This window comes from Heteronotia binoei, chromosome 21 (assembly GCF_032191835.1).
Source record: "Heteronotia binoei isolate CCM8104 ecotype False Entrance Well chromosome 21, APGP_CSIRO_Hbin_v1, whole genome shotgun sequence".
In the NCBI taxonomy this organism is placed as follows: domain Eukaryota; kingdom Metazoa; phylum Chordata; class Lepidosauria; order Squamata; family Gekkonidae; genus Heteronotia; species Heteronotia binoei.
Genome location: NC_083243.1, coordinates 121,233,243 through 121,251,005, shown reverse-complemented (window position 1 = coordinate 121,251,005; position 17,763 = coordinate 121,233,243). Strand labels below are relative to the sequence as shown.

The 17,763-nt window shown below is 43.7% G+C and overlaps 1 protein-coding gene across 2 annotated transcripts in view; it reads right to left on the bottom strand.

Moving 5' to 3' along the window:
* Positions 1–17,763, bottom strand: part of SLC6A5 (solute carrier family 6 member 5) — a 125,401-nt gene that overhangs the window by 33,420 nt on the left and 74,218 nt on the right. For both annotated transcript variants that reach the window (XM_060262511.1, XM_060262512.1), the window contains 2 exons: positions 16,537–16,668; positions 15,695–15,794 (listed from right to left, as the gene is read on the bottom strand). In XM_060262511.1, the coding sequence (XP_060118494.1) occupies positions 15,695–15,794; positions 16,537–16,668 (232 nt within the window). The remainder of the gene's footprint in view (positions 1–15,694; positions 15,795–16,536; positions 16,669–17,763) is intronic.

The window sequence follows — 17,763 nt, the reverse complement described above, 5'->3', positions numbered from 1 at the left end:
ATGTGGATTCACAACTTTTAACTCCAGAATACCTAACTGACCCTTAGCAATGCTGGTTGCATCATGTTGTTAGCTGCCCTCAGCCCTGCTTACAGGGAAGGGTGGCCGATAAATTGAATATAACAAAATAAATAAATAATAGTCCCAGAGAGAACTCCAGCCTTCTGTGTTATATCTCTGAGGATGCCAGTCACAGCTGCTGGTGAAACACCAGGTTCTACAATGCCAAGACCATGGCCATGGCCCGGAAAATCTACAACAACTTGGTTGAAATGGTTTGCATATCCTGGAGAGACTACCAGGAATCGTGAATAAGAGTCAGAAAGAGAAGCCAGTTTATATTCTCTCTAAGCACAAATTTCTCATCACTTGTAAGGATGCTGTTTTATGAGAATTCTTTCCACTTCCAGCTAGGACTGTAATGTGTTTCTATTACAGTAAAATAGCACAAAGGGACAATACAAATCTTATAAGCAGGCCTTAAAGTTGAAATGCCTGGCAATATATCCAGTGAGTATTCAATTCATTTACAGTAACTCAAAACTGGAAGATGTAGAGAAAGATGCCTGACACTTTAATGCTTCCTTCTTGAGACATACAGCAGTATGAAATCACCCATTTCATAAACAACATCTGGTGCAGCAATTTGAGATATAGTAGTCACAATCGTTAAAAAGCGCAGGCAGGAAAACCATGCCATGACCAAAATCTATAGGCTGCCCTTCTCTCCCCACTTCTGACTCACAGATCTGGCAGCAATGAATTTTACTGGAATATCTTCTTTTGGATGAGGGCGCATATGGCTTCCTTTAGTTTCCATGGAAACAGGATATGTGCGTCAAATGGTTTCCAGCATGTTTTAATTCCTTTTTTTACAATGTGAATCGTTAATCATGAAGAAGTGTATACTAATATGCCCGAAATGTTTTAGGGGTGAGTCTCTGTCACATTCACATTTTACCTGATCTCTCATCTATTCTTATATGGAACCTGGAATCTCAGTCTAAGGACTGAAGTAGTAGGACTCAGATGTCTTACTCCCAGTGCTACTGTAGCAGATTGCCAGAAGATAGCTGCAGGCCTGTTTTCTGCTGCATTTCTAAGCACTGGAGATAGTCAGAAAGTGATTTGCTGATGTCGTAGCTCAGAAAGATCAAGTAACACAGGGCTTTACCTAGATCATTTGTAATATCAAAAGCAGCCCTGGGTCAGGAGCCATGCTTTTAGGCTTCTTCCATGATCTCTTAGGCCATACACTGTCTGAGGTTGCAGGAGAAAATCCACATTTGATATTTTCAAAAACTAAAACCAGGCTACAGGCTTACTAAACTTATGAGAAAGCTGGGTTCTTTGGGGAGGCTGGACTGCCAATGGCTGTATTCTTTGGCTTCCTGAGGACTCACATAAGTCCAGACCATGATTAATGACTGAGGTATCCAGAAGAATAACCTGATTTCTTGAACAATGCAGAATTCCCTGGAAATCAAATCACAAATAAAGCCGGGGCCATTAGCCATCTCCTAGCCTTTCTTAATTAGGCTTACCACTCAGGTAACTCAATCAGTGTGAACCTGAGATATTCAATAATCCTACCTTCCTCATTACCTCACCTGGCACTCATCATTCCCCTCCTTCCTTGTGACTAATTTTGGCTATCTTCCATTTTACCTTTTCAAAACCCCAAACTAATAAATAACAGACAAGATTCTGACTGTTATTCAGAATCAGATCAAGAATTTAGATACTCCTTCAATTAGAGAGCACACAAAAACTCTCCAGTCACAGGCAGAACTCTGGAAACTTGACCCAATGACAGAAATGTTCAAAAATGTGACCAATGAGATTTGGCTCCAATATAAAATGCCTAGTGAAACGTAGAATTGAAATAGTATGCTAGTAAGAGAGAAATTAGGTTCAATCTGATCCTCCAGGTTTGCTCCTCCACCACTGAAACTGTTGTTCAGGAAAAAAACTCTCTCTTTTTTTTTTTTACTTGAACCACTATCACCCAGTGTATTTTAGAACTTCTCCAGCTGCAGGATCAGGCAATTTATGAAATTTTCTGCTCTGTTTCTTTAAACTGCTCCTTGCTCCTTCTTCTGAAGTCTCATCCCTTCACTGAATGCACTGCTCAGAGAGAACACTGCACTTCCCACCCTCTGCTCTCTCTCTCTCTCTCTCTGGGCACATGGTGAATGCACAATGATGCTGTGGTGATATCCAGAAAGACACCCCTGTACTGATTCCCAAGTCATGCACCCCTGGAATATGATATCGCAATGTAACCCTAGAATATTAATATGACACAGCAATGCCCAATTGAATTGGAATGGTCTTTCTTGCACATAAGGGAGAAAAATCCAGTTCCTTCTAGGCCCCAGGCAGGCTGGAATGATGTCAAGTCTGGTTCACAGGCTGGACAGACATGGTGGCCAATACTGAACAGCTAAGAAGCATCCATCTTTCTGCTCCTGGAAATGAAGAATTCCAGGCCCAGAGAGGGACACATGGTGGGCAGAGCTGTAAAAGTTCCTTCACTACTTTTGGCAACCTTTTAAGTCCTGTTATCAAAACATAAAAAAAAATAAGGGTTACCAGGATTCCTGCAACACAAATAAATGGCTTGTATATATATGTTCTGTTATTCTTCAGGGCAAGACAGCAGAAACACAAAGGCTAAAGGTTAAGTGGCCATCTTGTTGTGAATGTGTGGTATACCTGTAAACTGGTCTCACACTTCTGCCAGGGAACAAAGTTTCTATTTTTCTTTAATTATTCCTAAGGTTATCAAAGTCAACCAATCTCCTGAACACTTGATAGATGCCTGTCCATGTTTGGCATTAAGGGAGAAATCTATCACTTTTGGGGAGCTTCAAAGGAATCAGTTTGGAAAACAGGGCCATAAAACATCATTTGGCCAGTGTAATTAAAATTCCTCTATTGGTGGTATGGATTTATGACACAATGATCTCTGATTGGATATTCCACATATGACACTGATTTTCCATTGGTGTGACACTCTGCTTCCTCATTGGGTAATTGAATCGCTTGACATGACGTAATTTACCCTAGAAAACAGGCAATCCCACCTGTCAGGATTAGGGAGAAAAAAAAAGGAAAGAGAGGGAATTCCTCCATCCTCTCCTCCCTCCCCTCACCCCACTTCTTCTCAAGAGAAATCTCCCTCCAGAGATCTTGTGTTTCCTCTGACTGAGCCTACCCTGCAAGATCTAGGTATTGTATCACCTCCCCCCATCCATACTTATTCAGCTAACCACTGTATTCGTCTTGTATGCTTGAAATTGTTTGATTGGGATGTAACTATTTGAAAACCTATACCTATAATAAAATCCATTATTAACCAAAAGATTTTCAGTGGTCTATCTCCGTAAACATTGACAGAGATCCTCACTCACCTCACCTCTCGTAGACTCACCATTTTGAGCTAAGAAATATTAATATTCCCCAATAAAAAGTTCCCCAATAAGAAAGCCACAAAAAAGCTGAGTGGAAGGGAGGCTGTTTTTCAGGCTTTCTTGTGCAGTCCTTTTAAAGTGACTGTACAAGAAAGCAAAACAGCTGAGCAGTGGGCTCCCCGCTGCTCAGCTGTTTTTTGGGCTTTCTGGAAACCCTGTTAAAAGGGACTATGGTCCCTTTCAACAGAGGATGTGAGACCATGAACCACAAACCAGTTCGGATCACAAATAAACCTCCTGCTTCAGTTCACTTTGTGGTTTGATTCATGGTTCAGCCATGAACCACGAGCTGACATAAACCACATTTTTCTGGTTTGTGTCCATCACTATGGCCATCAGGTCAAAGAGAAGGGATAGGCATGAACCAGCTCATAAACTAAAGTTTGTAATTAATTTTGGCTTATTTGTGCTTCATGAAGTCAAGTTCATGGCAGGTCACCCAGCATGACTTTCAAGCTGTTTATGGAGATTCATATTGGTTAGTGAGAGGAGACATTCTCAAACAAACTATTTATGTTCAATCAAAATGTTTACAGAACCTCAAAGCAACAACTTGGAGAGCATGTAGAGGAGCATCCAGGGAAATCCTCTGGGATTTTGATGTCTCTAGATTTTTGTCTCCTGAGTCTCCTGAAACTGCATCTGTCAAAATGACCACCTATCAGCTGCCATTTTGATAGGTGCAAGTTCAGGAGGTTCAGGAGTACATAGAACAGATCCTGTGCAAGCTAGAGATACCAAACTCACAGGGAATCTCTTTGGGAATCCCAAAGAAGGTGTACCCAGGAAAGTGCTTTTTGGGGAAATGGCAGGAGTTTTAATGGGGTACCTTTTTGAAGAAGAAGATATTGGATTTATATCCCGCCCTCCACTCCGAAGAGTCTCAGAGCGGCTCACAATCTCCTTTACCTTCCTCCCCCACAACAGACACCCTGTGAGGTGGGTGGGGCTGGAGAGGGCTCTCACAGCAGCTGCCCTTTCAAGGACAACCTCTGCCAGAGCTATGGCTGACCCAAGGCCATTCCAGCAGGTGCAAGTGGAGGAGTGGGGAATCAAACCCGGTTCTCCCAGATAAGAGTCCGCACACTTAACCACTACACCAAACTTTCTTTTGGAGAGCCATAACATCCTGTACATCCAATCCTCACCAAAGTTGGAGAGTCAACTAGAGATTCCCTGTGAGTTTGAAGTCTCTAGCGCACCATGAGGCATTCTACCTCCTCACAAACGGAACCAATTTACAAGGCAGCTAAAAATGTGTTACAGTCTTTGGTTCATTAATGAGACACATCATGAACCATGAACCAAACAGCATTTTCCTTATCCATGCCCATTCCTTTCAAAGAGAATGCTTATACAAAGAGCCATATGCAGGAATATCCAAGTATGTAGTCCAGAGAACATCCTCCTTAACAGATGGCAGGTTTATGTAGAACACACTAACAAAAAGTTAAAACAGATAAAAGGAAGTACTTCTTCACCCAAAGGGTGATTAACATGTGGAATTCACTGCCACAGGAGGTGGTGGTGGCCACAAGCATAGCCACCTTCAAGAGGGGTTTAGATAAAAATATGGAGCAGAGGTCCATCAGTGGCTATTAGCCACAGTGTGTGTGTGTGTGTGTGTGTGTGTGTGGGATATAATTTTTTTTTTGTCACTGTGTGACACAGAGTGTTGGACTGGATGGGCCATTGTCTAACATGGCTTCTCTTATGTTCTTAATAATAGTACACTATTTTCTTACATTCTTTTATCGCGGTAAAAGTTAACTTATTAAAACTGCCTAGTTTCCTCAGTTTTGTCTGAATACTGTGGCATGAGCATTCTTATATAAAGGCAAATCCTGTGAAATTCAAATGCTGTGTGTCCATTAAATTATATCTTCTTATTTGTTCTATATCTCCTAATTATGGGAGACAGGAAAAACAAGGGTGCAGAAGGTAGTATTTAATTCCTAATATGAGAGATGGTAGACAACATACATCTCTGATGCTGAAAACTCTGCCTCTTAACCTCAGACGCATATGAACTGTAAATGATAATACCAGATTTATATTCACAACATTACAGTAAACCTAGCTGTGTATCTACAGAGACTGAAAGGTGAGATTCAGAAATATGAAAGGACAGCAATCCCCAAACTAGGCAATGGTCAGCTTTCTTAATGCTCCCAGTAAAATGATTCTACAAATAAGTGTTCTGAGGATTATAGCCATCACTTGATCTCCTAAAAGCCCTCCCTTAACTCCAAACCCAATATTAGACAGGCAAGCAACTTGTTTCTTTTTTATGAAAGAACAAAATATTTTCATTTTCATAAACCAAATAAAAGGATTTTTTATCACATTGCATGAAGATCTTAATGGAACTGAAACAAAATTGTGTGCCTCCATACATTTTGACATTTCAGCTTCCTAATGAATATTATTCAAATAGCCCCAAGGACTCAGCTGGGTTGGAAAAGTGGCTCAGCTGAGTTGGAGAAAGGTGCTGGGAGCTGAGACAGAACTGTTGGCAAGGTGAATATTAATTTTGCTTTTCCTACACAGCTGGGGAACATTTATTTATTTATTGGATTTATATCCCACCCTCCTACCGAAGCAGACTCAGGGTGGCTCACAACAATCAAGACCAAAACAATAAAACAATGAATAAGCATTGGAGTTTTGAAAATTAAGTCAATAATAACAATTTAAAACAGTTTTGGTACTAGTATTAATTTCAATATGTTCAGCGATTAACTGCTGTGTGAGATAACTATGTGAGACTTGTTGTGTGAAGATGCTGTGTGAGTGCTTCTTCTTGCCAAACCAAAGGGCTCTTGCCTTGTGTCTCTCAGCCTGGCTCTTAGCCTGGGGGCCCTGTAAGAAAGTGAGTAGCTACTCACAAGTAGCTTGAAGAGGTAGTTTCACAGTGGGGTTTTCACAGAAGTCAAAATAAAGAATTAATTTTTAAATAGATTGCAGCAGCATAGCTGGTGAGAGAGCTGAGGTAGTGATGTGCAAAAGTAACTGATGTAACTCATTTTATATATACATATTTTTTAATGTTGTACATCGCCCAGAGCCTGCCATTAACTGGGATAGAGCGATTCATCAAATGCAAATCATCATCATCTGTGGGATGTTTGTATTTTTACCTGAGGGTAACACCGATTACACTTGCAACAAGTGTAAGGTGGTAGCCCTGCTGGAGGAGAAGAGATGAGGACTTGAGGCACACTTGTCCACACTACAGTGTATAAAGGAAGGTGAGTATTTCCTGGACAGAACCCATGAAGTGCTCTTTAGATGACAACAGGCAGAAGAGGAAAAGGTGTCTTAGCAAATGGAGGACAACCAACACAGGAGGAGGGCATGTGGAAAAATGGAAAAATGTAACTCATAGGAGCAGGAAAATAAGGAGACATTCTTAGCCTCTGCAGCTAAGCAATCTATTCTAGGATCTCTCCATGGATACTGACTCTGAACCACCAGAACAAGGGCTACTTCCACAGCTTCCATTAAACTTGAAGGAAGCTTATCAGGACCCCATGGATTGGAAGACTTCTGCTCCCCAATATAGGAAGAGGTGTGTGCTGGTAATTGGGGATTCCCTACTCAGAGGGGTAGAGCCAACCGGACTTGTCGTCTCGAGAGGTATGCTGTCCACTGGGTACATGCATCCAGGATGTGACAGAAAGGGCAGAAAGACTCATCAAGTCCGTGGATAATTATCCGTTCTTGCTGATCCATATAGGAACAAATGACACTGCCCAGCACAGTCCTGATTGTATTAAAAGAGACTATGTGGCTCTGGGGCAGAAGGTGAAGGAGCTGGGAACGCAGGTTGTGTTTTTGTCAGTTCTTCCTGTTGGAGGTCATGGCTTAGGATGAGAAAGAACAGTACTGCAAATAAATGACTGATTACACAGATGGTGTCATCAGGAAAGGTTTGGATTTTTGGACCATGGCTTACACTTTCAAGATGGTGGTCTGCTATCAGGAGATGGTTTGCACCTCAAGAAGGTAGGAAAAAGGATATTTGGTAAGAGCCTTGTTAACCTCAGGGCTTTTTTTATCAGGAACGCACAGGAACACAATAGGAGTCAATTGCACCTTTAAGACCAACGTAGTTTTATTCAGAACGTAAGCTTTCATGTGCATGCACACTTCTTCAGATGAGGAATGAGGTACAGTAAGCAGAGTACAGTAAGCATAGCTGGTGGGGTTTGGACTGCCAAGTGGTACAAAGTTAAAAACCAATAGCAGAATAGTAAAATCAACAAATTCAGAAAACCTTTGATTTGGGTTGCGTTAGCTTGGGAAACCATAAAACAGTAACATGTCAGAATGTGGGAATGCCTGTTAATTCTGACATGTTACTGTTTTATGGTTTCCCATGCTAACGCAACCCAGATCAAAGGTTTTCTGAATTTGTTAATTTTACTATTCTGCTGTTGGTTTTTAACTTTGTACCACTTGGCATTTCAAACCCCACCAGCTTGGTTCCTCATCCTCTTGGAGAGGAGTGACAAGTGGAGTCCCTCAAGGATTTGTCCTGGGGCCAGTTTTGTTCAACATTTTTATAAATGATTCAGATGAAGGAATAGAGGGAATGTTTATTAAATTTGCAGATGATACTAAACTGAGAGGGGCTGCAAGTGCAATAGAAGACAGAGACAGGATACAGGATGATCTTGACAGGCTTGAAAACTGGACTGAAACCAATAAAATGAATTTTAACAGGGAAAAACATAAAGTTCTGCATTTAGGTGGGAAAACCAATGTATCATTATAAGATGGGGGAGGCTTGTCTTGACAGTAGTATGTGTGAAAAGGATCTAGGGGTCTTAGTGAACCATACACTTAACATGAGTCAACAGTGATGCAGCAGCTAAAAAGGCAAATGCAATTTTGTTTCAACAGAAGTATCGTGTCCAGATCATGTGAAATGATGGTATCACTTTACTCTGCTTTGGTTCAACCTCACCTAGAGTACTGTGTTCAGTTTTGGGCACCACAATTTAAGAAGAATATAAAGCTGGAATGTCCTATGACCAAGTTGAAGGAGCTGAATATGTTTAGCCTGGAGAGGAGACAATTGAGAGGTGATATGATCACCATCTTCAAGTACATGAACAGCTGTCATATAGATGGTGGTGCAGAATTGTTTTCTGTTGCCCCAGAAGGTTGGACCAGAACCGACGGGTTGAAATTAATTCAAATGAGTTTTTGGCTAAACATCAGGAAGAACTTCCTAACAGAGTGGTTCCTCAGTGGGACAGGCTTCCCTTCCTTGGAGGTTTGTAAACAGAACCTAGATGGCCATCTGATAGCACTGCTGATTCTGTGAATTAGGCAGATCATGAGGAGGCAATTAATGCAATTAGCTTGCTGACCAGATGGAGGCAGCAGCATTCCAATTTTGTGCATAAATTTGTGAAAGATCTGAACATTGTGAAATTCTCTACACATATGCTGCAAGTTCAGCAAGACGCTTCCTGGAGGAAAGACCTGGTGGTTCAAAATGGACTTTACACTGCTAGCTGTCCGTTGGAGCTCTTTTTGGGTTCATGTCTTGGATTTATTTATTATTTGGACTGATATTTGTGTGTGTGTGTGTGTGTGCGTAAACATGCACATGCGGTATGTAAAATGATGAGGATGCTGAATGGCACTTTTTTTCTTGTATGAATCACATTTTGTAAATATATTTTTCACAGAGTGGTTTTGATTTATTTGATTGCAGATTCTGTGAATTAGGCAGATAATGAGAAGGAAGTCAGGAAGGGGGTGTGGGGGAGAGGTGTTTGTGAGGTTCCTGCATTGTGCAGGGGGTTGGACTGGATGGCCCTGGAGGTCCCGTCCAACTATGATTCTATGACTGAAATGATTAGGGCTTCTTGGCATGGACAAATTTTACAAACATACACACACATACACACACACACACTGTGAAGCAATGTGAATCTTTCTTTCAATAATATAATGCTAATAGTATGATGCTAACTGAATGTATCTGTAAAGCTCCATAAATGTTACTAACCAGGAACCAAGCTGGGCACATCAAAGCAGGAAATATCTAGAGGGTAGTTCGTGCCTCTTTTGCCTCTCTCGCTTTCATTAACAAATGCAGGAATTTACTCTTTGAAGATAAGCGCCTCCAGGGACAGGTTCTCAGGCCTGATCCCAGGGAAGGAAACCACAGGGGAGATAAGGAGTTGCCATGTGAAGATTCACACGTGAATACAGCATTGTTTAGAGAATATAGCTTTGTTTAGAAAACCTTTGATGTGCCACCTTTAAGTATGCCTTTCACTGTTACTATGTATCAGTTCCAATACCTAGCTCAATAGAAGCATCTTGGATTATCAATAAATCATACTTTGTTTCAAATCAAGGACTGATTTCTTTGAGATCTGATTGCTTGACATTTTGGAACTGATCCATATTTGGAGTTTATCTGAACCGGCCACTTTTAAGCCGGATGGCTGGAAAAGTTCCAGATAACAGAGAACCCACTGAACCCTTTGGACTAACCGGAGTAAAAACTCCCCCCTGGCACATCGTCGGGGCACGGGGAGTAGGGGGTCGTGGATCCCCGCTGCACATCCAAGAGCTGTTCATCACCCCGTGGAAGTGGGAGCCATGAACCTCCACCACCCTGATGGACGAGGCCCCGGCATGCCACGAAACCCTCCTGATGAGGTCAAGCCAGGGGGGAAAGAATGGTAACCCTGGCGAGAGGGGGGATGACTGCCCAACTCGGGAGGATGATGAACAGGGAGAACCGAGGTCAGACGATGTCTGCGGGCGTGGATCGAAATAAGAGGAGGAGAACGGGAGCCCCCCCCACAAGGAAACGGATATCATAAAGAAAGTGAGGGGAGAAATGCCAACCAAGGCCCTGGAGCTACGGGACGAGATCCAAGCGAATGCCATGTTCATAGCATGGGAGGTGCAGAGGCAGATCAACCAAGTGCTGCTACGGGATTTCAGGAGAGGCCCACCGGCTCCCCCCACACCAGCGCCTCTGCAGCCAGCGCCTGCACCGGCCCCGGCCGCTCCACCAGCCCCAGCTGGCCCACCGGCGCCGGCGAGCCCGCCAGCAATGCCAGCTCCCCCGGTGGCACCAGCAGTCCCAGTACCACTCAGAATTCCAGCACCAGGACCAGGGCTCCCAGGGCCGCGAGACTTCGGTCGAAGTCAGGAGTTGTACGCCACCTTCGATGGCGATCCCGAAGAGGTGGAATACTTCACCATACAAGCAAATAGCTACATGCACTACTGGGGGAACACTTTCCCCGACGACCCGAGTAGAGTGGACTACCTCAGGTCCAAGCTGAAAGGGGCTGCCAGGCGCTGGTACATGAGTCTGTACAAAACCCGGGGCCCCGAACTGGACAGTGTGGCCGGGTTCCTACAAGCCCTACTGCTCCAGTATGAAGACCCTCTCCAGGAGACCTGAGCCATCACAGCCCTACAAGACATGCAACAGGGGTCAAAATTGGTGAGGGAGTACACCGCCGACTTCAGGGCACACTGCACCAAAGTCCGGGGCTGGAGTGAGATGATGAAGATTGAGGCGTACCAATGTGGCCTTGATGCTAGCCTCCTGGATTGGGCCCTCCAGCAAGCCTGCCCCACGACGCTCGTGGGATGGGTGCAACTGGCAGGAGAAGTAGAAACCAACATGAAACGCGTGGCCCTCAAACGCCAACTGCAGCAAGGCGCTTCCGCTGTGGCGACCCAGGCCATCTGGCCGCCAACTGCTCAGAGAAGCCTTGAGCCCCCCCCCCTTAACCCGAAACCAACCGTGGTGGGACCAAAGAAGACACCAGCCAAGCCGAAGGAATCGAGTCGCAGTAGCACCGCAACTTCAATGGTGCTTGACGAGGATACTATAATTCTAGACAACCTGAGTGAGAAGTCGTGGGGAACCGAGCCGGCGGAAAATGAGAGCGACCTGCACTGAAAGGTGCCGGGAGGCAGGTCATGGATCTAACGGCACCGTTACGGGTGAGAATAACTGGATCCTTATTCTTTGTCCCATTGACATTACTAAACCCGAAGCTTAAACGCTTTATGCACGCCCAGGCTCTGATTGACTCAGGGTGCATGAGGGAAATTATCACCCCAAAATTAGTGGACGCTCTTGGACTCTCCCAATCGCCCCTACCCCACCTGATCCAGTTTGAGCAAATGGACGGGTCGATAATGCGAGGGGAGCCCTGCATAGAAGAGACTCAGGGGCTACTAGTGGGGATGGATGAGCACTGGGACATAGAGGTTTTCGTGATTGGCCCCTCTTCGTCCTTTGATGTGGTGCTAGGGGTTGGTTGGCTGGCCAGGCACCAGCCGGACATACAGTGGGGTCGCAGACCATAGACTTCACCGACAACCAGTGCAAACACCACCACTGGTCGGGGAAGTGGGGACCCAATCCGCCCCCCAGGAACAAAAAGATGTGCATGTTGGTGGAAGAGATCCAATCAATTCCCCGAGAATACAGAGACTTGCGCAGGGTGTTTAGCGAAGAGGAGCACCGACTGCGCCATCGAACTCATCCCTGGTCATGAGCTACCCAAAGCTAAGCTGTACTCAATGGGGTGGGCAGAGAAGGCTGAACTACAAAAGATCATAAACAAAAACTTAAAGAGGGGCTTCATTAGGCCAGCCACCGCACCGCATGCCGCGCCAGTCCTATTCCGGAAAAAGGACGGGAGCCTTAGACTTTGTACAGATTTTCACAGGATAAATGGGATTTTGATGTCCAACGCATACCCCATCCCCCTAATCAAGGATCTACTAAGCACTGTGTCGGAAGGGTCCATCTTCACCAAATTGGACCTGAGAGACGCTTACTTTAGGGTGCGGATCAAGGAGGGGGATGAGTGGAAGACTGCCTTTAACACTCCAATGGGGCAATTCGAATACTTAGTGATGCTATTCGGACTACAAGGGGCCCCAGGGGTGTTCATGAACTTTATCAACGAGGTCCTAAGGGAGTACCTGTACAAGGGGGTGGTGGTGTACCTGGATGACATCATTATTTATTCAAAGGACCTGCCCTCCCATATCCAATTAGTGAGAAAAGTGCTCACCACCCTATACGAGCACAAACTATACGCTAAATTGTCAAAGTGTGAGTTTCATCAAAAGGAACTTGACTACCTGGGGTTTCAGGTCTCAGGGAAGGGATTGGCGATGGATCCTGCAAAAATACAAGCGGTGCTGGATTGGGAACCCCCGAGGACACGTAGACAGCTACAATCCTTCCTTGGGTTCGCAAATTTCTACAGGGGGTTCATTCAGGGGTTCGCCCAGGTGATGCTGCCACTAACAGACTTATTAAAAACCAAAGGGAAGGGCTCCGAAGCAAAAAAGCCAGGGGCCAAGTTGAGGTAGTCCCCAACTTGCCAGGAAGCCTTTGACAAACTCAAGCATTTGTTTACTAGTGAACCGGTCTTAGCCCACCCTGACGAACTTAAGCATTTTGTGGTTCAATGTGACGCTTCCGATGTGGCCGTAGGAGCAATATTAATGCAGAAAGACTCAGAAGGAAGGTTGAGACCGTGCGCCTACATTTCCAAGAAGTTCTCCCATGAGCAGTGCAACTGGTCGGTGTAGGACAAGGAAGCGTTTGCAGTAACCTTTGGATTGAAAACATGGCAGTCTTGGCTAGAAGGGGCTAGAGTACCATTCGAGATTTGGACCGACCATAAAAACTTGGAAGCGCTCACCGGGTGTAGAAAACTAACTGAAAAACAAATCCAGTGGGCTGGGTTCTTTGCCAAGTTTGATTTTACTCTCAAACATATCCCGGGGTCGAAAAACTTCTTAGCAGATGCCCTGTCCAGACTGCTGCAGCATGAGAGCCAAAGGGAAGAGGTGGTAGATTCCCTCATTCCCCCTTTGGCAGGAGTGGTGACCACATACTCCGGGAAAAAACCAGTGTCGGAACCATGGGGGGGCAATAGACTGATCACAGAAGCGGAGTGCAAGGGAGAAGGGAGACCGGAAGGGCTCATAAAAGGGACAGGTGGGTTTTGGTACTATGACGGAAAGCTGTATGTCCCAAAAACCATCTGCCGAGAGGTTTTACAGCACTGCCATTGCAGCAAAATATCTGGCCACTTTGGATACGTAAAAACGCTACATTTGGTCAATAGACAGTTCTGGTGGCCACACATGAAAAAAGACATCTCTGAATTTGTGGCCACCTGCCCAGTCTGCATAATGGCCAAAAAATGGGGGGGGAAAGCCGCCCAGTCTCCTCCAGCCGACCCCTACGGCCGAGCGACCCTGGTCGGTGGTGTCCATGGACTTCATAGTGGAGTTACCAGTGTCCCAGGGCCGGACTGTGATTCTAGTGGTGGTGGACACATTTTCAAAACAAGCACATTTCATTCCTTGTAAAAAGTTTCCCACAGCAAAAAAGCTTGCATACTTGTTCTTTCAGCACGTGGTAAAAGTACACTCGTTCCCAGACAAGGTCATTAGCGACCGTGGGCCACAGTTCGTTGCCAACTTCTGGCGGGAGTTTTGTAAAATGACAGGCATGGAGCAATGGTTGAGCTCCGCTTATCACCCACAGACGGACGGACAGACGGAACAAGTGAACAGCTTTCTAGAACAGTATTTATGGTGCTATGTGAACTATCAACAGTCCAATTGGGTGGAGCTACTCCCTTTCGCTGAATACAGGTATAACAACAGCCTCCATAGCTCCACTAAATCTACACCGTTCAAAATTGTAAATGGCTATGAAGGGAAACCCTTCCTCCTGCTACCCAGCAGCAACGGGACTCCACCCACCACTTCTTGCCAGCAATGGTGGGAGACTCTGGGGAAGGGGTGGGCAATTATCCAAGACAACTTAGAAATGGCAAAAAGAGATTACAAAGCCCAGTTTGACAAAAAGCACTCTCCAGAGTGGGAATTTAAAGTGGGGAAAACAGTTTTCCTGTCTACCAAGAACTTGCCATTGCCACAGACATCTTGGAAGCTAGCCTATAAATACTTGAGTCCATTCAAAATAAAGAGAGTAATAAACAAAGCAACGGTAGAACTAGAACTGCCTAAACTGTTAAGTAAAATCCACCCTGTTTTCCATTGCAGCCTTCTTCGCAAAGATCCGGGGGCTACAACTTGGCACCCCTGCCCTCCAGAGTCCAAACCTATTCAAGTGAAGGGTCAGAGTCATCATGAGGTGCAGGAGGTGCTGGATGCCAAAATGAAGAGGGGGGGGGTTATACTATCTGGTCCACTGGAAATACTTTCCTCCCAGCTGTGATGAATGGGTGAAATCCTCAGACCTCTGGGGCCCCCTCCTTCTCAAAAGATTTTACCTACTGACAAACCTCGAGCACAAGCTTAGGGGGGGCAGTATGTCAAGCAATGTGAATCTTTCTTTCAATAATATAATGCTAATAGTATGATGCTAACTGAATGTATCTGTAAAGCTCCATAAATGTTACTAACTAGGAACCAAGCTGGGCACATCAAAGCAGGAAATATCTAGAGGGTAGTTCGTGCCTCTTTTGCCTCTCTCGCTTTCATTAACAAATGCAGGAATTTACTCTTTGAAGATAAGCGCCTCCAGGGACAGGTTCTCAGGCCTGATCCCAGGGAAGGAAACCACAGGGGAGATAAGGAGTTGCCGTGTGAAGATTCACACGTGAATACAGCATTGTTTAGAGAATGTAGCTTTGTTTAGAAAACTTTTGATGCACCACCTTTAAGTATGCCTTTCACTGTTACTATGTATCAGTTCCGATACCTAGCTCAATAGAAGCATCTTGGATTATCAATAAATCATACTTTTTTTCAAATCAAGGATTGATTTCTTTGAGATCTAATTGCTTGACACACACACACTAGTGCTTACAAATGTGTTTTCATTCCCATCTAAGCCATGGTTGGAGCCTAAAAATTTACCTATGCATTTATGGATTGCCAATATTTATGCCACTAGATACGCAATCTACCACTATTGATTCAGCACTAATAAGAAATCACTAGTATAGCCACAATTCAACTAGAACAGTCTAAATTAACTCAAAAAAATTAGTTAATGAAATCTTTGAGAAATTCTGAGGCTCTCATCAGTTTTTCTTTGATATTTGTAAAGGATGACGATAAAGTCATTTGTTTTTAAAATCAGGACGTTATGTATCACTCATCCACTTGAACATATACTGTCAAATGTACACAGAATACATCCTTTTTCTTACCATAAATGTATGAAATTCCAACAAGTTCAAAGATGGCTATTATAACAAGAGAGTAAGATGCTGCATAAGTATCCACAAGCTGCAACATGTACATCCCACCCTAAAATTAAAACAGGTTGTTAGTAACAGAAATGTCAAAAGCTGTCAGGAGATAGTCTAAACAAAGGAACTATACTGAGAGTTTGCAGAAGGACTAGATTGAAATCTTTTTGTCCTCCTTTCCCTTGGTCAGCCCTCTCCCCTACTCCCAAACAGGCCATTTCAATGGACTGGAACTGTGGAACATTCCAGCTTCATATCAGAATTGAAGTTCATACACATATAATCTATCACACATTTTGCAACACACTAGCAATTGATATTATATTGTCCTTGCCCTTTGGCAGAATGATGCACATTTCCCAGCTTACTTGGGTGGACTGGTTAACTATATAAGCTCACATTATGTGGTAATGAAGTAACATTAAGTGCATATATGTTTGTTGTACATCTGTATTCTGTGTATCGGGAACGTATACTGTATAAGGGGATTATAGCATTCATCATGCAAGAGGAATTTAAAAGCTGATGTGAATTACGGTCTGAAAAGTAATATTCTATAGAAGGTGATTTGGTATGGAAATGTTAATGTGGTGCAAGAATGAATTTAACTGCCTTCCTGACAAATTATCTCTTATACACTTGTCAAATCCTTCAGTATCAAGTTTCATAACCATTTTATTTTGACCTACACATTTTCTTTTAAAATTTAATAAGATTGGGCCTTATTTCATAGAATGGTCACAGGATATAACACATACATATTTTACAGATGGCAAATGCTCAGATGACAATGCTTTTACCTGAGTGATCATAGGAAAGCCCATGATGAAAAAGCAAATGCAGCATCCAAGAGTGAACAGAGGCTTGTGAGTACGTAAGTACTTTGGAAACTCATCGGCAACTGATGTCACTATTGTTTCAATAGTGGCAAACTGGGGGACATCAAAAAATACAAAACATAAGATATTAGGAGTTATATGCAAAAATTTTGATAGAAAAAGAAGGTATATTCAATAATGCTGCTACAACTGTTTTCATTCTGCAGACTCTATGAAGATGATCTAATTCATTCTTCCAATTTAAGATGAGGTTCTTCAAATATCAAACAATGTCTGCCTTGCACCTTTACAGATTATCCACTTCATACAAGTTATTGTGTACAGAAAACAGGAAGGAACAAGGTATGTGCCATTTCAGGGCTGCAAAGGATAAGCAAGCAATGAAGACGATGATGATGATATTGGATTTATATCCTGCCCTCCACTCCGAATCTCAGAGTCTTAGAGCGGCTCACAATCTCCTTTATCTTCCTCCCCCACAACAGACACCCTGTGAGGTGGGTGGAGCCAAGAGGATTCTCACAGCAGCTGCCCTTTCAAGGACAATTCCTACAAGAGCTTTGGCTGACCCAAGGCCATTCCAGCAGGTGCAAGTGGAGAAGTGGGAAATCAAACCTGGTTCTCCCAGATAAGAGTGCACACACTTAACCACTACACCAAACTGGTTCTCGGGAATAAATCTTTCAGGAACAGTATCCAGTGAGCTTAGATCATATAATAGGTTAAAAAGAAAAAGAAAATCACTGGCTACAATGCTATAGCAGTCAGCATGAGAAGTTTTAGGCATGAAATTGTGGATATTTTTTCTTTCTGCAGTATGTTAACCTTTTTCCATAGATTCTTAATACTGCTTCTAAATGCACTAATTTATACACAGACTTTAAAAATCCTCCAACTCAAGTCCAGCAGTGTATCATGTAAAGGTCACCCGGGTGCATTCCCCATTGTTTCCTAGGTAAGACAGTTTCAAAGTGCTTCATGAAAATTACCACAGAATAATCTACCAGATTCACCCCTGACTGATTTTCTTCTGCTGCTGCTTTAATGTGAAAGGTAACTTCAATATGAGATTCTTGCTGCTATGTAGGCCAACGTCAAAACAGTTAGTGTCTGAAAATTTTCTGTGTGTGCAGGGTTCTAGAGAGGGTTGTCAGCTTCAGGTTGGGAAATACCTGGAGATTTGAGGGG